This window comes from Cervus canadensis, chromosome 2 (genome assembly GCF_019320065.1).
Source record: "Cervus canadensis isolate Bull #8, Minnesota chromosome 2, ASM1932006v1, whole genome shotgun sequence".
NCBI lineage: Eukaryota > Metazoa > Chordata > Mammalia > Artiodactyla > Cervidae > Cervus > Cervus canadensis.
The window spans coordinates 13,234,792-13,260,253 of NC_057387.1; the positions used below are offsets into that span (position 1 = coordinate 13,234,792).

A 25,462-nucleotide genomic window follows, 5' to 3' on the forward strand; every position below is an offset into this window, starting at 1 on the left:
ACCTTCTCCATTTGTCTAAATCTCACTCTGCCTTCACCAACAAACTCATATGCTGCTTTCTCCATCTGTCTGCTTAAATCTGTCTGCTCCCTGCTCTGGATGCCCAGAGCATTTTTCTGCCCACCAATTCTTAAACTTTAATGTGCCTAAGATCACTGAAAAACTTTTTTAAAATGCAAACTTCTGAATTCCAGCCTAAGAGATTCTTCTTAAGTGGGTGGGGCCCAGAGGTCGGACCCAGAAGTCTGGATTTTTAAGCAACTCCTCTGTTGATTGCAAAGCAGGTGCACTAAGGATCACAACTGAGAAACTAGACTCCCCAGTGTTATCTTGCACCTGGCATGCTTTGCACACTGCTGCCTTCTAATACCAGCTTTTCCAATCTAGGCTCCCCAACCTACTTTCTGGTAAATTTGGACAGTCACTTCTCTTCTCTGAGTTTCCTTTTCCTCCTTTGTATGACAGGAAAGAGAATGGGAAACTTTCAAAGGGAAATGATTATCCTTTTTCCTGGTCAACACATCTTGCTGCCCTGCAGTGAAGAGACACCCCAAAAGGGCAGAGATCTTTTTTTTTTTAACAAATATTTTCTAAGCAGGGTCCTCTTACTGTAAACATTAATGATTTCCCTTAATAGGTAGATACCCTGCCCTCAAAAGGTTGTTTTCATGCAAGAAATTGATTAAAGAAATTTGAGGATGAGGATGGGAAGGAGATTTATTTCTCACTGCTTACTCCTTTATACCTTTTGAAATTTGTAACTTGTGCATGTATTACCTATTCAAAAGTAGTAATAACATTAACAAAGTCTTCCATTAAAGATAGTAAATTGAATAGACATACCTAATTTGGTTCCCTCCTGAATTTCTACTAAAACTTCAATTAAAGGAATTTTTCTAAGGCATCATCCACTCAATGGGCATGAGTTTGAGCAAGCTCTGGGAGTTGGTGATGGACAGGGAAGCCTGGCATGCTGCAGTCCATGGGGTCGCAAAGAGTGGGACATGACTGAGCAACTGAACTGACCTGAACTGAAAGATCATTTTGAAAAGATTTGAACCCACAAAGATGGGGACGTGAGAAGAGGAGAGCACAGTGACATTTCGGAAGGTGGAAAGCATCAATTGTACTGATTCGACACATTCAAGAGAGCTGGGAAGCAAGCTGGCTGTGGGGAATGGTGAGACTCAGTCTGAACTATCTGTGGAAACCTCAGAAGGTTCAGGAGTATGGCATCAAGTACCCCCAGAAGGGAAGGGGAAAAGTGAGAACTGGTTAGCAAATATTAGATCCCTGAATCCCCTCCCCCGCTTCACACTCATGGAAGACGGCCTCTCCCCAAACCCAGACAAAATAAAGGAAGGTTTGGGGGTTTGCTTTTGTTTGTTTGTTTCCCAGAGGAATAAAACAGAGAGGGTTTCTGCTATGAAGAAAACCAGGCACAGTCAAGGGCATGGGTATTTTATAGACATCAAAGGAATTAAAGCAACTTGCACATAGAATACTGAGCCCCCAGATCTGTTTTTCCCAGAAGGTTGGCCAGCAGCCTTTACCTTAAAGGCTAGATACTGGGGAAAATCTCCACTGGAAATGTGTTCAGCCCAAGAGGAAAGATCTATGGAATCCCATATCAGAGATTCCCCCTACAAATTTCCCATCCAGAAAACCCCCACACCAAGTTCTCAAATGAGAAGCTCCAACCACATGCCCATAGATCCAAGATGCCTTTTTAGTCTCTCACTGTTTTTTAAGTCCCTCACTCTTAAACATGAGCAGGCACTCTAGCATGAATGATAGAGACAAAACAAACAAGTAAAAATAGAGAAACTGCAGGGAGAAGAAAACTTCCAAAATCTATCCTCTTTCTCAGATAAAATATTGTATACATGAAACAAGAACAGGATGCCATTAAAAAGTGACAAGCAGAAAATACAATAGAACTCTTGAGAAATAAAAATAAAAGAGCACAGATAAAATTCTCACTAGAAGAGTTGGAAAAGTTCAGAAAACCAGAGAACCACCCAGAAGGTGTAATATCTGAACAATAAGAGTTCCCCCACCTCAAGAAAAAGAGGGAAGGAAATATCAAATAATTACAAAAAACCTCCCAGAACTGAGGGACAAGCTTTTTTTTTTTTTTTTTTTCTGATTGGAGGGGCCCACCCACTGCTCAGCATAGTGGTTAAAAATGAATCCACACCAGAATGAAACTTCAGGACACTGAAGACAAAGAGATGATCTTGAAAGTTCCCAAAGAAAAGAAACAGATCTCTTAAAATGGATCAGGACAGAATGTAACATAGATGAAAATGGAACAAGTGCCTCAGAAATCCCAAAGAGGGACTTCTTTGGTGGTCCAGTGGGTAAGAATCCATCTTCCAATTCAGGGGATGAGGGTTTGAGCCCTGGTTGGGGAACTAAGATCCCACATGCCGCTTGACTGCAACTAGAGAAAGCCCACACTTTGCACCAAAGATCCAGCACAGCCAAAAAAAATTTTTTTAAGAAAAAAAAGGTAAAAAAAAAAAAAATATGAAGGAAAGATTCCAATCTAGAATTCAACACCAAGCCAAACTACCAGTCAAGTGGGAGGGTAGAATAAAGACATATTCAGACATGTAAGTTCTCCAAATTTTCCATTCTAAGTATCTTTATTCAGGAAGCTACCAGAGGATGTGCTCCATCAAAAAAAAAAAAAAAGGGGGGGGGGGGGGGGTGATGTTGATGGTGGTGGTTTAACCATGAAAGAGTTTAGAAAATACAGGAGAGGGGCGAAGAGACTCCCCAGGATGCTCGAAAAGGGAGATTCCAGGAGGAAAGTGGAGACCAGACTGCTGACTCCCAGCCACCTGTTCATCTTCAGACGTACCCCTTTCCCCCAGCACTTCCCCAGGGCCCAGCACGGCACCCGCCAATGCCCTAGGGGTATATGTGGGAATGAATGAGAGAGGCTTCAGGCCCATGGCAATGTGGTGGCAGAAAAGGCCTTTCACTACCTCCATTGCCATCTGTGCCCACAGAAGCCATAATCAGCCTCCTCCAGCAGGGCCGAAACTGCTACTCTCTCTTCCCCAAGGGGGCGGGGCAGAGAACCCACTGGGGCTCAACCTTATCATTCCAGAAAAGGGCCCTTGGCCCTCCCTCACCCATGCACTTCCCAGGCTCTTCTCCTCCCCAGGCCTCCCTACTGTCTCAGCGCAATGCCCTTGATGGGAAGGGGCTGAAGAGAGCAGTCAGATGTGATTAGAGCCAGTTATTCTGTCAGCCTGACTCTGGTTCCCTGTAAGTCTCAGGGACCAAGGGAAAAGCAGACAGACCTGGGGGCTGTGGCAATACACAGTGGGCGCTCTTCATTCAACCTTAGATGCCTCTGGAAGTAGCAAGGTTACTTCCAGCACTATTTGTCACCAAACTCCTGCAAATAATGTCACTGAATGACCTTTGTGTGTGTGTGCTAAGTCGCTTCAGTCATGTCTGACTCCATGAGACCCTACGGACTGTAACCCACCAGGCTCCTTTGTCCATGGGATTCTCCAGCCAAGAATACTGGAGTGGGTTGCCATGCCCTCCTTCAGGGGATCTTCCCGACCCAAGGATCAAACTGGTTTCTCTTAGATCTTCTGCATTGGTAGGTGGGTTCTTTACCACTAGCACGACCACCAAATGACCTTTTTCATCTTGCAAATTGGAGAGGGAAATGGTAATGATCCTCACTGCTGAAAGAGATGAAATGGTACAGTATTATTCACTACAGTACTGTTGGTATTATCAAAAGAAAGGAAAAAACCTAAGCGCCCATCAACAGGGGCTAAATACATCATTTCTGACACAGAAATGTCATGAGCTATTATGCAGTCATAAAAATGAATGTGGATTGGCAAATCTTTGTGAACTGAAATGGAAGGAGTTAAGATATATGTTAAGTAAAAGGTAGTAAAGTGTGGAACAGTGTATATGGGATGCTACAATTTGATTAAGGGAAACAGCTCTATACTTGCTTGAAAATTATATAGAGAATATTACTAGAAGAAGACGTATGAAGTTGGTAATTTTTTGCCTCTAAGAAGAAAACTGGGGTGGCAAGGGATGGGGAGGGGTAGCATGAGATGACTTTTCGCTAAATTATCTTGACTTTCTAAATTTTGTATCATATGCACATATTAATTCCATATACAAAAATAAGCTGAATTTTAATTTTTTATCTTATTTTTTGGCTTCATCCTTTTTTTTTTAAAATTAAGCTGAATTTTTTAAATGGCATCTACAACTCATGGATCTTGAGGTGTTCCAACTCCCTCCTGGGTTATTTGTTTGTTTGACCCATGCCTCTTGGAATGCAGAATCTTAGCTCCCCAACCAGGGATTGCTTCCCTGCAGTGGAAGCATGGAGTTTTAACCAGTGGATTGTCATAAAGTCCCTCCTTCCTGTTCTATGATGGCTGAAGTTCTCTCCCCTGAGGGCTAAGGAGCTACTGCCACCATAATTTTTGGAAGAGCAGAGAAAAGAACCCAGGAATGCAGCTCCCGAGCCCCTTCCACATGTGGGGTCATATGTCCCTCAGCAGAGACCACTGCAGTACCTTCCTGGGACCTGGCAAGTATAAGCCCCTCCACATCCATGCTGCCTTCAGATGAAGCTTCTGGAATTTCACCTCTGCTCATGCATCTCTCCTACCTAAACCCTTTAATAGCTCCCACTGTCAACCAATTACACTCTGAGGAGTTGGGCCCAGGGATTAGTATTTTTTAATTCTTCAAGTGACACTAATGTACAGCTCAAGTGGGAAGCCATGGCCTTGGAACAGTGCTGTCCTTGGACTGCTGTGATAATGAAAATGTTCTATATTTGTGTTGTCCAGTACAGCCGGCAATAGCCATATGAGGCCACTGAACACTTAAAGAGTGCCTCATATGACTGAGGAAGGGAACATTTAATTTTAATCAATCAAAGTTTAAATAGATATGTGAAAAGAATAGCTTTAGAAAATGAATTCCAATGATTTTCACTTTTAAAAAACAGAATCTAGGTGTTCCCTGGTAGTCTAGTGGTTAGGATCTGGGCTTTCACTGCCATGGCCCAGATTCAGTCCCTGGTTGGGGCACTGAGATCCTGCAAACTGCATGATGGCCACAAAAAATAAAAAAAAATAAACAACAAAAAACAGAATCCTTTTTTAAAAATATTTTTATTATTCTAGATATTAAATGTACAGAAGAGTTATACAACATAAGCATTTTAAAGAAAATAATTAATATAATTAATAATAATACAAATATAATATATTAACAGCTAATATCTGGGATACCTGAATATTCATTGGAAGACTGATGCTGAAGTTGAAACTCCAATACTTTGGCCACCTGATGGGAAGAACTGACTCACTGGAAAAGACCTTGATGCTGGGAAAGATTAAAGGCGGGAGGAGAAGGGGATGACAGAGGATGAGATGGTTGGATGGCATCACTGACTCAATGGGCATGAGTTTGAGTAAACTCTGGGATTTGGTGATGGACAGGGAGGCCTGGTGTGCTGCAGTCCATGGGGTTGCAAAGAGCTGGGCAGGACTGAGTGACTGAACTGACTGAACTGAATACCTGGGAGTTCCCTGGTGGTTAGGGCTCTGCACGGCCACGGTTGACGGCAGGGCTTCAGTCCCTGGCCGGGGAATTAAGATCCCACAAGCCTGTCCTAAGCATTTACGAATATCAACGTATTAATTGATTTATCAACATCCCCCTTTACAGATGTGAAAACTGAGGCCAGAAGGGCTGAGTCACTTGTGGCGGGTCACGCGGTAAGTGAATGGTGGAGTGGGACTCAAATCCAGGTAAACGGGTTTCCAGGCCCATGTGAACACCCACACCTATTGGAGCAGTGCCAGTTTTACCAGTGCATAAGGCTGGTATCTAGAAGCTCACTACAAAGGAACCCATTTTCTTGAACTAAATATTATTCAAAATCTCATAGAAATACAGTGGCAGGTGATTTTATCAAGCACTTACCATGTTCCTGGGCTCTATTCAAAGCACTTTAAAATACATTAAATTCATTCACTCTTCACCACAACTCCTTTTTACAGACCATTTTACAGAGATGCAAACTGAGACTGGGGGCAGTTAAGTAGTTTTCCTAAGACATCGTATGTCACAATGGTGAAACAGGTACTTAGACTTTGTTATCTTGGGCTTTTTTTTTTTTTAATCTCAAGACTCTTAACCACTCTGACTCATTGTAAAATGCATAAAAGCATGGATTTTTTTTTTTTTTTTTACTTTGGGTGGTACCAGTGAGAAGGGGCAACGGAGGCAGTTTTGAAAACCACTGGGCTGAACTATTCATCTTCCTCTCCTCCATTTTCCAGAAGGGGTAACCAGGGCCAAGCAGAGGTAATGGGAGCAGGTCACACAGTGTTGAGGGCTGGGACAGAAGCCAAACCCCTCGACTCTCTTTTAGGAGTTAAAGGGAAGGAAACTGACATTTCCTTTGAACCTAATGAGCAGGTAAGGTTTTCACTCAGATGATCTCCGTTTCTTTTCACAACCACCCCATAAAGGTAGCTATTTGTATTAGTATTTTTGCAGTAGAAGAACATTTTTTTTTTTTTTAAGAAGAACATTTTGTTTAGAAATTCTAGTTAAGTCATTTGTTAAAAGCAAGTCTCAAACCCAGGTCCCTTCACATGCAAAAACAATTTCCCCTAGACCACATTACCTTCCTCTAGTATTCTAAGCTTCACAACCCTACTGTTGTACAGTTCCTCCTTCTGTCTGACATGGTCAAAAATAAGTCCCCCACCATCTCCCTGACTTTGCTCCTCCAGATTCATTTCAGAACTCTAGAGCCAGATCAGCACCCACAAGTCTTCTCTGCCCTAGGGCCCCAAGTCCACTGACTTCTTTCTTGACCTTCCTCCCACACAAATGTAGAACCAAGCACCAGCGTCAAAAGAACCATTTCACGGAGACATCTGTGAACTGGCTCCAAACTGAGCTAGCCATCTGGGGGCCGTGACCCTGTGTTTTGGACCTTACTAATCAAACAGAGGTTTAAACCAGCAGCAGCACCTGGGGTGATGAAACAGAAATGCAGGCAACCCCAAACCTACCTAGTTAGAATCTGCTTTTTAAGAGGCTCCCCAGGTGATTCATTTGCACGTTGAATTCTGCAAAGCACTAAGTTAGACCTGAATCCCAGGGGATGCAGGCTTACACCCGCCCCTGTAACTGACCCTCTTCAGCTCTTGGCTTGGTTGTTAGAGGCAGCTGTGAATTGGTTGATGATGTTATTGTAAGGAGAACTTGGATATTAAATTGCAACCAAGGCCTGGGAGATTATTGCAACAAAGGGAACTCTGGTTGTTTTATTTCAACCAGCATCTGCATGGTGGGCTGAATAACAGGCCCAAGAGATTTGCTGCAGAATAAGAATTTAAGAAGCCTTATTGCTATCTCCACACAACAAAGTGGAGAAATGGATAGGAGTCTGGCTTGAACTAAACTGGGGTGAGCTAAATTGGAAAATAGTTTAAAAACGCATTGGTTGCACTGAAACAGCATATTTATAATACTGGCCTGGACACTAAAAGGAAACCAACTGTGACACTGGATTTACTGAAATATCTCTAAGAACTTGTGACAAGATTCTCTTCTAATAACAATAAGAATAACAAAGAAAGGTATTAGACTGACAGAATCTGGCCTATCACACTGACTGCATTTCAAACTGGAATGCATGGTAGAGTAAACACTAACTGGGACCTAGCTGCTCTGTTGCAACAAGTTTGGATTTGCTATTGAAACAAATCGACAAGTCTGTGGGCCCTGGAATGCCTGTGGACAGGGCCTGGGGGACTCCTATCATAAGGGTGGATTATGCTGAGAGGCCATACTTCATAAAGGCAAAACTTGTGAAATGCATTGTATAAGGACAACCAACTGATAGGAAGGACCACAGGGAACAAGGTCAGGCCTTGGCTAATGATAAGCAGCCATCCCATGTCAGTGAGTTGGCAGGAAAGTAATGTGATCCCATCTCAAGTTGAGGAAACTGAGGCTTAGGGAGATGTTCAGAGGGTAGCACAATTCTCACTGCTAGTGAACAGCATGATAGGATGTGGCCCTGGACCTGGGCCTTTTGGCTTCATCTTGCAGTTCTTTATCAGGGAGATTCTGCATATGCTTTGAAGTAGGATCAGGAAATTGTGGGAAGAAAAACTCACATATTTTCTCTCTTCAAACCTATAATATTTTGTTGCAAAATTTTAAGAATCTAGACAATACTATAAGATCCAAATATCTTATTTCTAAGTTACCACAGGTGTCTGGGATTTCGGCAAATCCAAGATCAATACAGTGACAGCAAAATAAAGATGTAATTATGGCAAAATCTTGTTTGGTTTAATGATAAAACCCGAATCCAAGTCTTGGCTCTGTCATTTCTTAATATATAACTTAAGCTGAAATGTAGTCTCTGGAATCCAGCAAAATCACTCTTGTCCTTTAAGGCCCAACTCAAAGTCAACACCTTTGTAAAACCTTCGCAGATTCTCCCAGACTCTCACCTCCACCTGCGCCTCCCCAAGAGAGGTAGTGACTTCACGCTTCATCGAAGTGGGATTGGGATTTATTGGCATTCTACTGTCTATTCCCACTAGAACGGAGCTCATCTTTGCAGGTTCAGCTGGTGGTGAAGCCCAGATCTCTTTTGCCAGAAAGTACATAAAGAACAGAGTTCTATCTAACGCACACGGAACGTGGCCACTTTGCGCCACAAGCGCTCCGAAATCTCCTTGCTAACAAATTCCACAAAGGCCGTGGTAGGGCGCAATGCCCGACATTTCAGGGGACACCCCGCTGACTGTAAGCCCGTCGAGGCCCAGGCCGAACTTCTCTGAGCTCAGTGGCGCCGTACCTAGCCCTCGCCCCAGCGCCCAGCATGCAGCCACGCAGCGGGTACGGAGCTAACAGTCACCGATAGGGATGGAGCTGAGGGAGAAGAGGCACGACGCCTAAACTTGGCTGCGCTGAAGCCGCGGTTGGGAGCGCCCCGTGGGCCCGGGGGAGGGGCGCCAGGCCGCTCCGTCCAGCCGGGCGCCAGCTCCTCCCGGGCGCGCGGGCGGGCCGGCACCCACCGACAGCGGGCACACAAAGCCTACTCGGCTCGCTCGGCGATCGGCTCCTCACGCCTGTGCCGCCGCGCGCCGCCAGGCGGCTCCAGGTTGGGCGGCGGGCAGTGGCAGGCACAGGGCGTCTAGAAGCTGCACGCATCAAACCACCGCGGGAGGGAGCGCGGAGGGGGGAGGAGGAGGAGTGGGAAAAGGAGGAGGGAGGAGGAGTGGGGACCGGGCGGGGGGTGGAGGAAGAGGCCTCGCGCAGCGGAGGGAGCAATTGAATTTCAAACACAAACAACTGCACAAGCGCGCACCCTTCGTACCGGAGCGTTGCCCCAGATCCGCGCCCGCCCCGTCCGTGCGGCGCGCGGGCGGAGTCGCCGTGGCCGCGCCGGAGCCCGGGCCGGGGGCCACCATCGAGGCGGGGGCCGCGCGAGGGCCGGAGCGGAGCGGCGCCGCTACCGCCGCACGCGCAAACTTGGGCTCGCGCTTTCCGGCCCGGCGCGGAGCCCGGGGCGCCCGGAGCCCCGCCATGTCGCGATCCAACCGGCAGAAGGAGTACAAATGCGGGGACCTGGTGTTCGCCAAGATGAAGGGCTACCCACACTGGCCGGCCCGGGTGAGCAGCGCGGCCCGCCGCCTCCTATCCACCTCCAGGCTTGGGTTGCATAACACCCGGGAGGGCACGAGCGCTCCGCGCGGAGGGGTTGGGAGTGGGGGCAGGGGGCTTCTGAGTCCCGGAGTCTTGGCCAAGCGACTCCAAACCCACCCGCCGGTTATATAATGGTGGAGGCGGGGTGGTGGGGCGGCGGCGGCGGCGGCGAACACCTGGCCACACGGCGTCCGCGCGTAGTGGCGTGTGCGCGGCGTGGGGAACCGAGAGCGCCGGTCACTTTCCGGCCCCCGGCTCCGCGTGCTCAGTTCCGCCCCCAGCCCCCATACTCCCAGCGGTTTCGGGCGCGCTGCACGGGCCAGTCGTGTAACTCCTCCCACCCCCCCAAGCGCCGCCGCTACCCCCCTCAGGGACCCCCTTAGAGACCCCCAGTTTCTTCACTGATTGTTACCCCTGGTTCAAACTCTCCTCTTCCTAGATTAGATGGTTAAGCAGGATCTCAGCCCAGAAAAGGATAAACGGAGGCGGAGTTCGCTTCTACAAAACTTTGGTTTGGGGCATCCGTAAGAGATCTGAAGCTGAGAGGGTCGAGGAATCGTTGTGGCGGGGGCGGAAGAAGAGGGAATCTGTCTGGTTTGGAAATCACCCGCTAGTACCCTTCACTCCTCACCCCACGAAAATACTCCTTCGTGTGCTGCCAACTCAAGACTTGGTGTTGAGGGTGGCAGGGCCCTTGTGGGATTGAGAAGTCCAGCCCGGGCTGCCCTCCCTGTGAGTGGAGGTGGAGGGAACCCGAGTTGCTTCTCCTCCCCATTTCTTAAGCCTCTCCCGCCAGAACGGTCCAGTCTGCCATGTGGTTGATTCTGCCCGCCAATATGAGGCGCCCCACCACCTCCGCCCAGCACCTGGCCAGGTGGGAGGGTGGGGCCCAAAAGCCCAGCCTGGTGCATTCATCATGTTTCCCCTAAGAACTGAGACAGGTGAAGTAATAGTATGGGAGGTTGCCAGAGGTTGTTGGAGGAGGTTGGGGGTGTCACAAGGGACAGTGCCTCCGGAAACTTATTTCAAAGTTGGTGTAGGGCCTTTGGGTTTGGTCCTAGAGTATAGGACTCCTGAAGAGTGAAATCCAAGGGTAGAGAGAAGTAGAGGGAAGGAGTCTTCGGGGTGAGGGGGCCAAGTGCAGAGCTGTGTTATTGGCTGTGGGTTGCTCTTTTCTGTGTGAGTCTGTCTCCATTTGGGCCAGACCCTGCTCTGAGGAAAGTTGGTCCAGGCCCCCCTGGGTCCTGTTCAGAGTGTGCAGACCAGCTTTGGGGCCAGTCTGAGAAAATCCAGGAGACCCTCACTCTGTACCCTCTCCTCAGGAATGTGCCTAATCCCATTATGCCTTGAGCTCCTTGTTCCTGGAAACTTCTGGATGTCTGGCCTCTGGAGTGGGAGTGAAGTCCAGAGTGAAGCAGGGCTCTCCCAACTTCCAAGGCCTCCTAGGGGACTTGGGTGGTGGCGGCGGCGGGGGTTAGTGTGAGCAAGTAGCCACGGCCAGCTGTGTGTGCATGTCTGTGTGTGGTGTGTGAACACTCATGTACTTTACCCTGCACCTTTGATCCATCTGGCTTCTTGGTTCAGATGCCAGGGTCCTGATGAGCAGGGCAAGAACTGAACCCAGGTCTCTACTGCTCCTACCTCCTGGGGTAGAGCCCAGAGACTGGGGAGGGGGCTCAGCTGGAATGTGGGTTGCAGAGGACCCCTTGCTGCAAAGAGGGGAGGGCCCCATATGGACACATACTGGCCCATATGAAGAAGACCTTCGGGTTTCTGGTGGCCTTGGAGTAAGGGCAGCACCTGGGGCTGGGAATGCTATTTCTTCTTCATCCCGGGCCTCTAGGACAGGGGGGCAGCCTGTTGCTCTGTTGAGGGCTGGACCCTTTAGATAAAGTTAGTGTTGGAGGGAGACCAGACTGGATCCTAAAGAGATAGGACCCCACCCTTTGCCTGTGCTCTGGGTCTTGATTATGAAAATTAGAGGGAGTGGTACATCCAAGGTTGTTATGTTCCAAATACATTCTCCTTGAATGCCAAAAGAGCAGACAAATTGGAGTCTCCTTACCATCCTTGGATGCTGTCTTAGTCTATAGAGTGGCAGAGCCTGAAGGGGGTCTGGCTCTTCCTGAGATGGTGGAGGAATAGAGGAGCCTTGCTAACCGTTCCATATAATAGGCAACCAGCGCCCTCAGCCATAGTGAAGGCAACTGTGTGGACTTTTCTTAGGCCCTGCTTCTGGGGAGGGTGACTGACTCTGGGTGAGACTGGAACAGCCCAGTGCTTGCAGAGTCCAGCCAGAGGGACCACGTGGCAGGCAAGACCTGCCTGGAAGGATGGTGTGACTCCATCTTAACCTTCTCCTTTCCTCTTCCTTCTGCCTAACTTCCCCAGGGGATCTCCAAGCACTTAACAATTAACCTCCAAGACTCAGGGATTTTTCCCCTTAGGTTCCTTCCTCCTTTCTCCACTTCCTGTTTCACAGTCCCGGAAAACCTGCGCAGCCAGAGGGCCTCACCCATCTTTCCTCCCTCTGCCCCTCCCCCACGTCCAGGCACCACCTTTTTTTCTGCCTCTCCAGCTTGCCACACTTTCCTGGCCCCAACTGTCTCCTGCCCCAGGTTTTCCGGTTCCTGGGTCAGGTCAGGCCTGGGCCCTGGGTGTGGTGGTCAGAACCCTGGGTGGCAGTCAGTGTGGGCTTAGCCTTCTCTGCTGCCTTCCTGTGTGCTGAGCCGGGCGCCCCTGGGCCTGGATTGCGTATGAGGCTGGGGGAGAAAAAGTGGTTAATCTTTTCTCACCACTCCTCACCTGGGAACTTAAGACCTTAGAAGGTGTCCATGGGCTCTGGCAGGATGGGACTTCCGTGCGCAGGCCCGTCTGTAGGAGCCAGGCAGAGGCAGTAGGCAGGCATGGGAGTGGAAGAGCCCCAGGCAGGGGGAAGTAACTTGCCAGGATTCCTAGAATGGCTGGGAAGGAGCAGAGCCCCCTCCCCTGTTGGCCAGGGGAGGAGGTGCAGTGGGGTCTCCAGCACTTCTCTGGCCCCACCCTGACCCACTTAGCCTTGACTCACTTGTTCTGAGTCACAGTCTGGATATAAAGGCACCGCCTGGGAGACACATGTCTATACTGGGGGTACAGGCCTCCCCTGAGACCTCATATCCTCTATGTTGTGGATGAAGAACTGCCTTTCACTTCCAAATGCAAGATAAGACATTTCCTTTGTGGCTTGAAGGATGAAGGGTCCACTGGAGAAGGAATGTCTCCCCTTTTGGGGGTGAGGGGTTGGAAATTCCATTAAGTGAAAAGAGCACTGCTCTCCTGGCCCTTCCCCACAGGTGCCTACTCTCAAGGTCAGATGGGGTGGGGGTGGCATTACCCTTTTGGGGGTAGATGCCCATCTGCCCAGGTCCTTGACCTCCCTCTTTCCTCTCAACCCACCCTTTATTTTGCTAGAAGTCAGCAGGGTGGGTATATGTGGTGTGTCTCATTCTATTTTTAATTCCCATCCATTCTTTTGTTTCTCCCCCGCCCCTGAGGCTGGGCAGCTGGTGGCCTCCTGGATCCCATCACAGTGTTCGGCTACCTCTCTCTTTGAGTTTGTTTCCCACGGGAAAGAGACTGAAGGTCGGAGCGCCGCTTTGCCTGGTCTCAGCTCCTTGAGAGAACCTCGTGGGTGTCTCCTGTTTCTGACCCCTTTGCTCACCCGACCCCCTTTCCTGGGCCTCAGTTTCTCCCCTTTCATCACATGTTTCCTATGAGCCTGTTACTGCCTAGCTCAAGTGTGGTGCTGAAAACATGGAGCCCAGATGAGTTCCTAACTGGGACCCTTAGATATCCCCCATCCCCCACCCCAAGTTCTCTTTCCTGATGCACAAAGATCCACGGAGAAGAGGCCTAGGAAAGGGCTTCTGTTATTATTGTCTTATGCCTGTCTCCTGGGATTTCTGAGCCCTGGAGCCTCTCATTTTATTTTTTGTTCCCCCCTCTGAGAGGAGGGTGGGGAACTAGCTGGCAACAGGACCCAGGTGTCCTGGTGGAGGCAGCTCCTCCTCCGCCCACACCCCAGCTCTGGCTTCCTGAGCAGGGCCCCGGCCCTCAGCCCTGACTGGGGTTTCAGGCACAGCCAGGGACCCAGGTGCCAGACTCCAGGCTTGGGGGTGGGGTGTGAGTTAGTGTCCCCTCCTGCCCAATCTGGAGAGAGGGCCTGGGGGGGGAGGAGCAGTCACATTCCTGGTTGCTGAGTGGCCCCGGGGGCGGGGTTGGGTTGTCATGGCGATGGGGATTGAGCTGGGGTGGGGGGACAGCATGCCTTTCCACCCCCTGCTCTCCCACCCCTGTGTGTCTGGGTGGCGGGGAGGGCGCAGCTTGTGCTGGGCCTTCCTGGGGGGGGAGGGGCTGGACCTCTGTCCCCAGAGGCCACAGGGCAAGGGGGGAGGTGCTCAGGAGCCTGAAGACTCCATGTCTGGAGCAAGATGCCCCTCAGACTCTTGCCCAGCTTCCACCCCCTCTCCTGGGTGTGTGTCAGCTTATTTCCATCCCCCCAGCCTCCCTGTCTCCCCAAGCCCCTAGTCAGACACACTGTTCTACTCTCTGAGTGTTTAATCACTGCCTTGGCCTTTCTCTCTTTCCTATCTGCGCCTGGGGCCCCAGTCAACATGGCCACCTGGCCTCTGTCCGGCGGGAAGCCAGGCCGCTGGGGCCGCTGCAAGTGTTGCTGGGAGTTGTAGTTCTCCTCTCCCAACTCAGCTTGGCCTGGGCTTCTAGGGCCTGATCGGGGAGAAGCTGTGTAGGCCACCGCATCTCACTATTTCCCTGGCCTTCTCCGTCATTCTGCACCTTCTCCATCACAGCATCCCTCACCCCCTAGGGACATTTGAGGCAGAGGATCAAGTCAGGAGCTCTGTTTCTGAAATCTGGCCCTCCCTAACTTGTCCTGTCATTTTGGGTAAATCACTTTTCTGAGCTTCAGTTTCCTTGTCTGTAAAATGAGAGTCTGTATCACGCGACTTTCAAAAAGAGTTGCCCAGCATTCTTTGGGGGAGCTGTTACTGCTGGGTAATACTAAGTAGGCAGCCTCTTGGCCTCACCGCTTCACTTTCAGTCAGAGCAGTCTGTTTTTTGTCTGTTTCATAGTCATCCAGTGACTCTATTGTGTACCCACTGTGTGCTAGGCGCTGTGCTGGACACATGAACAGACTTCTCTGATCTTGGGGAAGGTATAGTCCACATAGACATTAATATTGGAATTGTAAAAAGCACTGTGAAGGAGACGTGCTGAGAGTTTTATCTGGGAAACCGAACAGATTGGGAGAGATGGGGAAGCTTTCTGGAGGAAGTGATGATGGGCCTGAGGTCGGAAGGCTGATCAGGAGTTAGTATAGACGACTGAGATCAGTGTGGCTGGAGCAGAGAGCAGGATGACAGTGTTCTGGGAGAAGATGATGATAGCAAACATATACGTGGGACAGACCACTTTATGGTCATTTAAGCCTTACAGCCCTTGGACTGTGACACTCTCCATTTTACAGATGAGAAAACTGAGGTTCTGTAAGTTGCCCAAGGTCATACAAATACTAGTGGCAGCACTGGAATTCAGACCTTGACATTATGGATAATGGTGAACGGGTGGTCCCTAGAATCCTGAAAAGCCACTAGCAGGGAGAAAGAATGCTCAGACTCGCACTTGGAAAGGCTCCCCCTGGTGGCAGCATGGAGAATGGGTTGTAGTGAGCCAAGAATGGAGGCTGTGGTTTCCGTCCAGGCCAGAGGCGTGACAGTGGGTGGACCGGCCAGGGTGATGGCAGAGACATGGAGCCTTCTGGACGGGATCTGTTGAGGGATGCTGTTTGGTTTGTGAAGGAGAGGGAGGATTTCTGCTGGCCTTTTGTGTCTGACTTCCTCTGAACAAAGTCCCACTGCTAAAAATGGTTTAGAAACCCCCTTGGTGAACTCCTGGGTCCCTCTCAGTCTGATTTTTCACATATGTGCCTTAGAGGTCAGCCCCCGCAGCCTATCCTCTGGCCCCCAGTTCTTGACCGTAGGACTCCAGCTCATGCTCCCTTTCCTCATTTTGCTCTCAGATTGACGAGATGCCGGAGGCTGCCGTGAAATCAACAGCCAACAAATACCAAGTCTTTTTTTTCGGGACCCACGAGACGTGAGTGAGGGGGCAGAAATGGTAGGGAGGGCCGGCTGGGGGGAAGAGCGGTGGTGACACCACCCCTTGCCTGTGGGGCTGCACAGCTCAGATGCAGTGAGGGGCTCGAGAGCACAGTCTCCCATCTCTCACCAGGGCATTCCTGGGCCCCAAAGACCTCTTCCCTTACGAGGAGTCCAAGGAGAAGTTTGGCAAGCCCAACAAGAGGAAAGGGTTCAGCGAGGGGCTGTGGGAGATCGAGAACAACCCCACCGTCAAGGCTTCTGGCTACCAGGTGAGCTGCCGGCCGCCCCCAGAGACCCCCCCCCGCTCTTTGGAAAGCAGGTGTGGCCATAGGTGTGATCACACAGGACCCACGTGTGATGCTTAGTCTTCATGAACAGGGGGACTCAGAAACCAACACCAGGGCTTTCAGAGTAGGCGCTCATGGGGTGAGGGGTGGGGGGCTTCCTGCAAGAGGGCATGGGGCTATGGGTGTGCGATGTAGCTGTGGTGAGGGGCCACTTGTTAGACAGCGCCTGGGAGGGGCAAGAACAGGACCGAGGCGGTAAGTGGGGGCAGGCCTTCGGCGGGCCCAGAGTCAGTAAAAGACGTGGCCTTAACTCTTTCCACAAAGGCTTCCAGGAGGAGGTGCTCGTGAGCCGGGCAGGATGAGGCGGGAGGGTGGGGGGCGGGGGTTGGCGGGGAAAGGGTCCCAGCTCCCTTTGGGAGAAGTTGACCCGAGGTTTTGCCTCCTGCTCCAGCCCTCCCCCCTCCTGCACAGAGCCCTGCCTGCCCGGCCAGTGGGTTTACCCCGGGGCTAATCCGACAGAGGTGGGTCTCAAATCACTTGTGAGACTGGGCACCTGGGTGGGGGCGGGGGAGAGGCGGGCGAAGGAAGGAGTGAGTGGCCGAGGGAGGGGTCTGGGGAGGGGGCCCTGCGCGGCAGCCGCTGGTGCCACTCAGCCTGCGCCGTCTCCACCGCAGTCCTCCCAGAAAAAGAGCTGTGTGGAAGAGCCCGAAGCCGAGCCCGAAGCCACTGAGGGTGACGGCGACAAGAAGGGGAACGCCGAGGGAAGCAGCGATGAGGAAGGGAAGCTAGTCATTGACGAGCCAACCAAGGAGAAGAACGAGAAGGGAGCGCTGAAGAGGAGAGCGGGGGACCTGCTGGAGGTAACTGCCCCCTACCTGGGCTCCCAGAAGCAAGGCTCCTAGTCTTGAGGAGAGAAGTTACTGCTTTCTCAGGGAGTGTCCAGTCTGAGAGACTCAGCCCCTAGTCCTGGGGGGGAGTCCCTCCTGAGAAGATGGGCTGCAGGAGACAGTAGAGCTGGCAGAGTGCTGGGCTGCCCGGGAAGGAGCCTCTGGGGAAAGGGGGGAGGCTGGCATTCTCCCCGCCTTGCCTCAGCCGTCCCTCATCTCTGCCTATCTGGCGCAGGACTCCCCCAAACGTCCTAAGGAAGCAGAAGACCCTGAAGGCGAGGAGAAGGAGGGGGCCGCCTTGGAGGGTGAGAGGCCCCTCCCAGTGGAGGCAGAGAAGAACAGTACCCCATCTGAGCCCGGCTCTGGCCGGGGGCCTCCTCCGGAGGAAGAAGAGGAGGAAGAAGAGGAAGAGGCTGCCAAGGAAGACTCGGAGGCCCCGGGCATGAGAGATCACGAGAGGTGAGTGAGCCCCCTGCCCCTTGGCAGCTGGGCTGGGAGGGCCCAGCCCTCTGCTGAGAGGAGGAGGAGGAGGGCTTGCAGCAGTCAGCCTCTCGGGAGGCAGGGCGGGGCTCTCCCAGGAGAATGGCGCTGGCTGGGGCCTGGCCAGGCCAAGGCCACACCATTAACCCTTCTCCCCTCCAACCCTCCCCCGCAGCCTGTAGCCACCAATGTTTCAAGAGGAGCCCCCGCCCCGTTCCTGCTGCTGTCTGGGTGCTACTGGGGAAACTGGCCATGGCCTCCAAACTGGGAACCCCTTCCCCACCCCAATCCACTTTCCTTTTCCCACTCACTCTCCCCTTCTGAGCTCAGACCCTGGAGATTGACCCCGATGGGACAGGCCACATGGCTCTCACCTCAGTGTCCCCACACACCTGTGACCTGAGTCAGGTCCATGTCTTCTGCTCTGTGGGATGAGATGAGGCCATTGTGTCCCTCCCTGCCTGGAGTTGTTTCCCAGTATACTTGTTAGGGCCTGGACCGGCTATTTCCATCTCCTGACACCCCTCGCCCCCTTCCCCGGGCATTCTAGATGTCTAGGTTGGCTGGGATCAGGGCTATGAATGGAAGGGATGGAGAATAAATAGCAGGGTGGGCTTCTGGGGTCTGGGAGGGGCAATCTTCAAATTGGGGTGGGGGGTTGGGTAAGAGGATGACATCTCCCTGAGCTCCTGTCCCTTCCTCCCACACCTATTATCCCAGCTGCCTGGATTCAGGGAAAGTGGGACAGCTGGGGTGGGGGTGGGGGGTGTGGGGAGTGGGAGAGGCGCTCCCTTCCGTAAATCTTTGATTGACAGTGCCCAATTGTCTCACTTATGCAGACCCCAGGTGTTATGGGAGTTACAGTTTATCATCAAAAGATTTGGGGTCTTCCAAGTTCTTTGGGTCAAGGACCTGAGATCTGAAGGACTGACTTCACCTAGCTTGGGTGGGAGTGTTGAGGAGTATCCATCCCCCTTTAGATCTCAGGCCAGAGATGGGATGCCCTGGGGAGACCCTTAGCTACCCTTTCCCTCTTCTCACAGTGCTCAAGGCCAGCCTACAGTCACACACGTCACCCAGACATAAAGGAAAAGACACATTTTTTAGGAAATGTTTTTAATAAAAGAAAATTAAAAAAAAAAATTTTAAAGACCCCCCCATCCCTTTGTGTGCCCCCCACTCTTGCCCCCATTTCTGAGGTGCACTGGGAGGCTCCCCTTCTGTTTGGGGCTTGATGACTTTTCTTGTTGTAGTTGGAGCTTTGGTGTTCCTGCTGATGTCATTTCCCATCCACACACCCCCGACCTGGTCCACTCAGTGTTGTCACCAGATCCGATTTGTAACCCACTGAGAGGCCAGAGGGAAATAATCGCCCTCTCCCAACCTCTTTCTAGTGGTTTCTTTGCCTCTTTGGTTTCTTGTCTCTTTCACCCTTGCCCCTCTCCCTTGGGCTCTGATGAAAAATTGCTGACTGTAGCTTTGGAAGTTTAGCTCTGAAAACCGTAGATGATTTCAGTTCTAGGAAAATAAAACCCATTGATTACTACATTGGATTTTGACTGGTTCTTTGGAGGTGTGTGGGTTAACTGATGGTGCAGGGGAGTGGGGAAAGAGACTACAAATGGTTTCCAAATTCACTTCTCAGATTCAGGTAAGGGGTGCCAGCTTCCTCCATCCTCAGTCTGTTAGAAATACCTAAAATTCACATAGAATTTCACTCTTGAGAGTCTGGAGATCAAACCAGTCAATCCTAAAGGAAATCAACCCTGAATATTCATTGGAAAAGACGCTGATGCTGGGAAAGATTGAAGGCAAAAGGAGAAGGGCATGAGTATGAGATGGTTAGGTAGCATCACTGACTCAGTGAACATGCATTTGAGCAAACTCTGGGAGATAGTGGAGGACAGAGGATCCTGGCATGCTATAGTCCGTGGGGTCGCAGAGTCAGACATGACTTGAGACTGAACAACAGCGAAATTTCCACATGAGGGCAAAGTCACAGAATACTGCGCCCAGTACTCTGGTTCTGCCCAGCCAGTTTAACATAGTTTCCCCCTAAGCACCTGGGAAAGTTTTTTTTAAGTTTGCACAAGAAGTGGGTTCACAATGGCCAGGAAAGGGAGGGTTGAGTCTGGTTGTAGAAACAACTTGGACGCTCAAGGGCAAAGCTAGGGATGCCTGCTACCGATAACTGTTGAAGGATGAGGAGGTCCACAGCATGGAATCCTCCCAATACTCCTGAATTAAGTGGAATGGCTGGATTTCATCCTCTCTGTTTCTTCCAGTCTGACATTTTGTGACTAGTTCATCCACTGGCACCGAAAGGCCCAGGTTTCATCCCTTTAGAAAGCCTATGACAACTTTGGTCCTCTTCCTTGGCCGCCTGCAGCAGAGAAGGGCGGGCGGGGAGAGTACTGACTGTGGTCTCACTAGAAGGGGAGGCCCTCTGCTTTGAAGAAGCCGCAATCACCTAGAAAATGGAGCCACGGTCCCTGGTAACTACAATTCCCAGCGGCCTCCACATAGAGCACGTGCAGGAATGTGCCTGGCGCCGCAGCCTATCCGACTTTGCCTTCAACTCCCGACGTGCTTCACGGTGCTCTTACGCTTCCTCGATTTCCTACCCGGTCAAATTTCCTGCTTCCCGCTTGCTTCGTAGCGGTGGACTACAACTCCCAGCATGCAGAGAGGCTAGATTGGTTGTTGAGCGTCCATTGTACAATTAGACTACGGTTCCCAGAAATCTGAGGGCTGGAGTTGGGCGGGGCGTAGGTCCCACGTGCCTACGGGACCCGCGGAGGCCCGCGGATCAGCGGGAAGCGGAGGTGAGGATTTCGTGAACCAGAGGTTTCGGCATCTCTGGGCTGTTCGGGGAGGTGGGAACGGGATGGTCCTTTGCCCCGGCATGGCTCAATTGCTTCGTCTGGGGTCTCCAAACATCGGAAGCTCGGAGCGGCTGGGTGCTGAAGACCTCTGGGGGCTGATCATTACCCGCACCTAGGATGGGATTGGCGGTGGAAGCAGTCTTTAGAGCTGGGGCCTGAGGGATCACTACCTACACAACAGTTCCCCCTAGAGCGTGCAGTGGAATTCCCACTGCGGAAGGTCACCAGCCTCTCCAGGGCTTGGAGAGAAAGAAGGAAAAGACCTAAGGGGGCTGGCTTCTGGGATCGCCTCTCTGAGCTTCAGATCTAGAACGGCTGAGACTAAGGGACGTCTTGTGGCAATCACGCAGGAGACTCAGGTCTTGAGATTCGCGCTGCTACTATCAAGCTGTGTGAACTAGGTCAAGTCACCAGCTCGCAGGGCCTTGGTTTCCTCGTCTCTTGTCAACCTCCCCCAAACAGCAGTATGACGATCAAATGCCAGGAATAGTAAGGTTCCTAACCTTAGATCTGTCACGTAGTGGTGCTCCCTAAGCATTTTTTTATTTTGAATGAACGAACCCTGCGGCCTTTAACTTCAGTTCAGTTCAGTCGCTCAGTCGTGTCCGACTCTTTGCGACCCCATGAGGTGGCACGTTAGGTCTCCCTGTCCGTCACCAACTCCCGGAGTTTACCCAAACTCATGTCCATTGAGTCAGTGATGTCATCTAACCATCTCATCCTCTGTCGTCCCCTTCTCCTCCTGCCTTCAATTTTTCCCAACATCGGGGTCTTTTCAAATGAGTCAGCTCTTCGCATCAAGTGGCCAAAATATTGGAGTTTCAGCTTCTACATCAGTCCTTCTGATGAACACCCAGGACTGATTTCCTTTAGGTTGGCATGGTTGGATCTCCTTGTAGTCCAAGGGACTTGCCGGAGTCTTCTCCAACACCAAAGTTCAAAAGCATCAATTCTTCTGAGCTCATCTTACTTTATAGCCCAACTCTCACATCCATACCTGACTACTAGAAAAACCATAGCCTTGACTAGACGAACCTTTGTCGACAAAGCAATGTCTCTGCTTTTTAATATGCTGTCTAAGTTGGTCATAACTTTCCTTCCAAGGAGTAAATGTCTTTTAGTTTCATGGCTGCAGTCACCATCTGCAGGGATTTTGGAGCCCAAGAAAATTAAGTCTCTCACTGTTTCCACTGTTTCCCCATCTAATTGCCATGAAGTGATGGGTCCAGATGCCATGATCTTAGTTTTCTGAATGTTAAGCTTTAAGCCAACTTTTTCACTCTCCTCTTTCACTTTCATCAAGAGGCGCTTTAGTTCTTCTTCACTTTCTGCCATAAGGGTAGTGTCATCTGCATATCTGAGGTTATTGATATTTCTCCTGGCAATCTTGATTCCAGCTTGTGCTTCATCCAGCCCAGTGTTTCTCATGATGTACTCTGCATATAAGTTAAATAAGCAGGGTGACAATATACAGCCTTGATGTACTCCTTTCCTGATTTGGAACCAGTCTGTTGTTCCGTGTCCAGTTCTAACTGTTGCTTCCTGACCTGCATACAGGTTTCTCAAGAGGCAGGTCAGGTGGTCTGGTATTCCCATCTCTTTCAGAATTTTCCACAGTTTATTGTGATCCACACAGTCAAAGGCTTTGGCATAGTCAATAAAGCAGAAATAGATGTTTTTCTGGAACTCTCTTGCTTTCTCGATGATCCAGCAAATGTTGGCAATTTGGTCTCTGGTTCCTCTGCCTTTTCTAAAACCAGTTTGAACATCTGGAAGTTCACGTTTCACGTATTGCTGAAGCCTGGCTTGGAGAATTTTGAGCATTACTTTACTAGCGTGTGAGATGAGTGCAATTGTGCGGTAGTTTGAGCATTCTTTGGCATTGCCTTTCTTTGGAATTGGAATGAAAACTGACCTTTTCCAGTCCTGTGGCCTCTGCTTTATCCAGCATTAATTAAAAACAGTATTAGGTCTTTTGTTTACCATATTGAGAAGTATAGAGAAGAAAAATGACCCAATATCTCAGTATTCAGATAAACCAGTTGATATATATTTTTAAATGTATGTAGTTAGAAAATGCAAATGTTTTGGAAAGGAACAGCCCTCCCAAACTGCCTCTTCCCTGTTTCCTTCTGGTAAATATTTATGCCTATGTCAGAATATGTATTTTTAAATTTACCCAGAAAGGATAATACTATCCACATAATTCTGTCTTGCTTTCTTAAAATATTAGAAGTAACTTGAATGACAGAAACAGCTCTGTAAAATTTTATGGATAATGGAACTGAAGCTCAGAAGACAAGGGTCCCAGAATGAGTTGATGGTGGAGCAGAGACTAGATCTCAGGTCCTCTGACTACCCAGTCCAGAGCTTTTAATGTCGTCGTAGTGAACTCTAATGGTTCTTTGAGTTAGGCTTCATTCTTAGCTATGGAGCAAGGTTAATGGTACCTCCTTTGTCAGTTGTCCTTGGGGTTAAATGAGATGACACATGAACACACTTAGCATGGCCACTGGAAGGTAGCAGGTGCCCACTGGGTTAGTCCATTTTCCTTCAAGAACTGGGAAGCTTAGAGTTCATACTCAGTTTGAAATTGTAGGTCTCCGACAGTCTTGCTCTGGATCTTTTTCCTTTAGAAAAGAAACTATCTCAGGGGGAAGTGATTGTTTCCTGATTGAGATTAGGAACTGGAAGTCTTATAGGGCCAGGGGAGCCCGGCAGCTTACAGTCTATGGGGTTGCAAAGAGTTTGGACATGACTGAGCAACTGTGCATGCACATAGGGACATCTTAATCCCAATTTTTATCTCTACTACCTGTTTGTCTTACCCTATAATTGCCTGGTTTTTGGACTTATGCCAGTGTTTTCTTTACATCTTGCTGTTGGTGTATTTATTGAAAGACTTTTTATTGAGCACCTAATACTTGCCAAGGGTTTCCCAGGTGGTTCAGTGGTAAAGAATCCACCTGCCAATGCAGGAGACTCGGGTTCAATCCCTGGGTCAGAAAGATTCCCCTGGAGAAGGAAATGGCAACCCACTCTAGTATTCTTACCTGGGAAATCCCATGGACAGAGGATCTTGGCTGGCTACAATCCATGGGGTCACAAGAGTCAGACACAACTGAGCGACTAAACAATAGGTGCCAGACCCTACTAGGATCTTCTAGATTGAGGGGCGATCTAGATAACATGGTCCTGGCCTCAGTGAACTTTTTTGGACTTTGAAGTCAGGTATCTGTGGGTTTGAATGCCGATTCTCCCACATAGTAACTTTATGACCATTGACAAGTCACTTAATTATCTGAGTCTATATCATCATCTGTAATAGTGAAGATAGAATCTTATGAGGATTCAGTAGGATGAAGTCCATTGAGCCATGGAATAGGTGCTTAAAAAGATGTTTCTTCCCTTGTTTCTTTGCCCTCTTTTTTTTTTTTCTTTGCCCTCTTGTTTCTGTCTACCTCAGAGCTGACTAGGAAGATTTCTGGGTCTTTCGCTGGCCAGGGGACTTCTCACAGCCTCCAGCCATGCGGCTCTCTGCTCTGCTGGCCTTGGCATCTAAGGTCACCCTGCCTCCCAACTACCGCTATGGGATGAGCCGCCCAGGCTCCTTGGCAGATAAAAGGAAGAACCCTCCAGGGACCAGGCGGCGCCGGGTGGCTGTGGAGCCCATCCCTGAGGAAGACTGGCATCTGTTCTGTGGAGACAGGGTGAGAGTCTCAGACAGGGTTGGGTGGTGGAGTGCTCCCGGGCAAGGATCTCCCTCCCTACCCTCGTTATCTTCCCACAGGTAGAGATCCTAGAAGGCAAGGACGCCGGGAAGCAAGGCAAAGTGGTTCAAGTTATCCGGCAGCGAAACTGGGTGGTTGTCGAGGGACTGAATACAGTAAGTAAAGAGTGAGGGTGGTGATGCTCAGGAAGCCTGTGCCATCCGTCCATCTATTAAAAGCGGCACGGGGAGGGCGGAGACTGGCTGAGGGGATGGTGCGACAACCGAGCCTCTGAACCTTTTTTTCACCTTGAACTGAATGCTCTGAGTTGTGGTAGACAAACCGCCTTCACATCCCTTGGTTTCTGATAGCCACCCTCCCCCGCTCTTTTGGACAGCATTACCGCTATGTTGGCAAGACTGTGGATTTCCGGGGAACCATGGTCCCCAGCGAAGCACCCTTGCTCCACAACCAAGTCAAACTTGTGGATCCTATGGACAGGCAAGCATAAGGGGCTCTGGTCAGAGGGTTTCCTGCCTTCTGTTGGCAAGTTGTTGGCCATATTTATCCAAAGGGAATGGTGGGTTGGATGTGCTGGAAATTGAGAGGGGCCATCTCATGGACATGACCCCCTGTAGGAAGCCCCAATCGGGGGGTAGCAGAGAAATAAGATGGTGACTTTGGGGCTGGAAGATAACAGGGAGACCTGCTCCCTGGAGGTCTCACTTCTTCTATCTACTAGGAAACCCACTGAAGTGGAGTGGAGATTCACTGAGGCAGGAGAGCGAGTACGAGTGTCCACAAGATCAGGAAGGATCATCCCGAAACCTGATGTTCCCAGAGCTGATGGCATCGTCCCTGAAACATGGATTGGTGAGGCTGGGTGAGGGGCAGGAAAAAGAGTGGGAGTGGGAGTAAGAGATGTTAAGAAGCCCACCCATCTTCCTTCCTCCGGTTCAACAGATGGCCCCAAAGACACATCAGTAGAAGATGCTCTAGAAAAAACCTATGTGCCTCGTCTAAAGACACTGGAGGAGGAGGTGATGGAGGCGATGGGGATCCAGGAGACTCGGAGACACAAGAAAGTCTATTGGTATTGAGTCTGGGGGAGCCACTTCTCTCCTCCTTGTCTTAGCCTTGAACGTTGTGACCACCTCTTCTTCAGACGCTAATAAAGAGCCTTGGGTCCTCTGTCTTCTGGTAAGACTTGCACCCCGACCCCTGTTTCAGGGGCTGAAGGAGGGAGCGTCTGTCCTGATGTCATGACAAAACCTGGATGGAAGTTAACAATC

At 50.3% G+C, this 25,462-nt stretch overlaps 2 protein-coding genes across 3 annotated transcripts; both read left to right on the forward strand.

The window, feature by feature from the left end:
* The first annotated feature begins 9,326 nt into the window (after window positions 1-9,326).
* Window positions 9,327-19,121, forward strand: HDGF (heparin binding growth factor). Its single transcript, XM_043453522.1, has 6 exons — window positions 9,327-9,729; window positions 15,840-15,916; window positions 16,052-16,190; window positions 16,883-17,068; window positions 17,331-17,554; window positions 17,751-19,121. The coding sequence occupies exons 1-6, from the start codon at window positions 9,643-9,645 to the stop codon at window positions 17,755-17,757; spliced, it is 720 nt and encodes a 239-aa protein (XP_043309457.1). The 5' UTR covers window positions 9,327-9,642; the 3' UTR covers window positions 17,758-19,121.
* A 1,133-nt stretch (window positions 19,122-20,254) lies between these two features.
* Window positions 20,255-25,374, forward strand: MRPL24 (mitochondrial ribosomal protein L24). 2 transcript variants are annotated; one of them, XM_043453597.1, is made up of 6 exons: window positions 20,255-20,400; window positions 23,927-24,170; window positions 24,251-24,346; window positions 24,568-24,671; window positions 24,913-25,043; window positions 25,134-25,374. In XM_043453597.1, exons 2-6 carry the CDS (start codon window positions 23,988-23,990, stop codon window positions 25,268-25,270), a joined length of 651 nt encoding a protein of 216 aa, XP_043309532.1. In that variant the 5' UTR covers window positions 20,255-20,400; window positions 23,927-23,987; the 3' UTR covers window positions 25,271-25,374. The 2 variants fall into 2 exon arrangements, with proteins under 2 accessions (XP_043309532.1, XP_043309539.1); XM_043453604.1 differs by lacking the exon at window positions 20,255-20,400 and adding an exon at window positions 20,798-20,819.
* Window positions 25,375-25,462: the final 88 nt, after the last annotated feature.

Excerpts from the sequence above, each read along its gene's own strand:
- HDGF (XM_043453522.1), top strand. The coding sequence starts at position 9,643 with ATGTCGCGATCCAACCGGCAGAAGGAGTACAAATGCGGGGACCTGGTG. Across the intron at positions 9,730-15,839 it reads ACCCACACTGGCCGGCCCGG|ATTGACGAGATGCCGGAGGC; the intron begins GTGAGCAGCGCG and ends TTTTGCTCTCAG. Across the intron at positions 15,917-16,051 it reads TTTTTCGGGACCCACGAGAC|GGCATTCCTGGGCCCCAAAG; the intron begins GTGAGTGAGGGG and ends ATCTCTCACCAG.
- MRPL24 (XM_043453597.1), top strand. The coding sequence starts at position 23,988 with ATGCGGCTCTCTGCTCTGCTGGCCTTGGCATCTAAGGTCACCCTGCCT. Across the intron at positions 24,347-24,567 it reads TTGTCGAGGGACTGAATACA|CATTACCGCTATGTTGGCAA; the intron begins GTAAGTAAAGAG and ends TCTTTTGGACAG. Across the intron at positions 25,044-25,133 it reads CGTCCCTGAAACATGGATTG|ATGGCCCCAAAGACACATCA; the intron begins GTGAGGCTGGGT and ends CCGGTTCAACAG.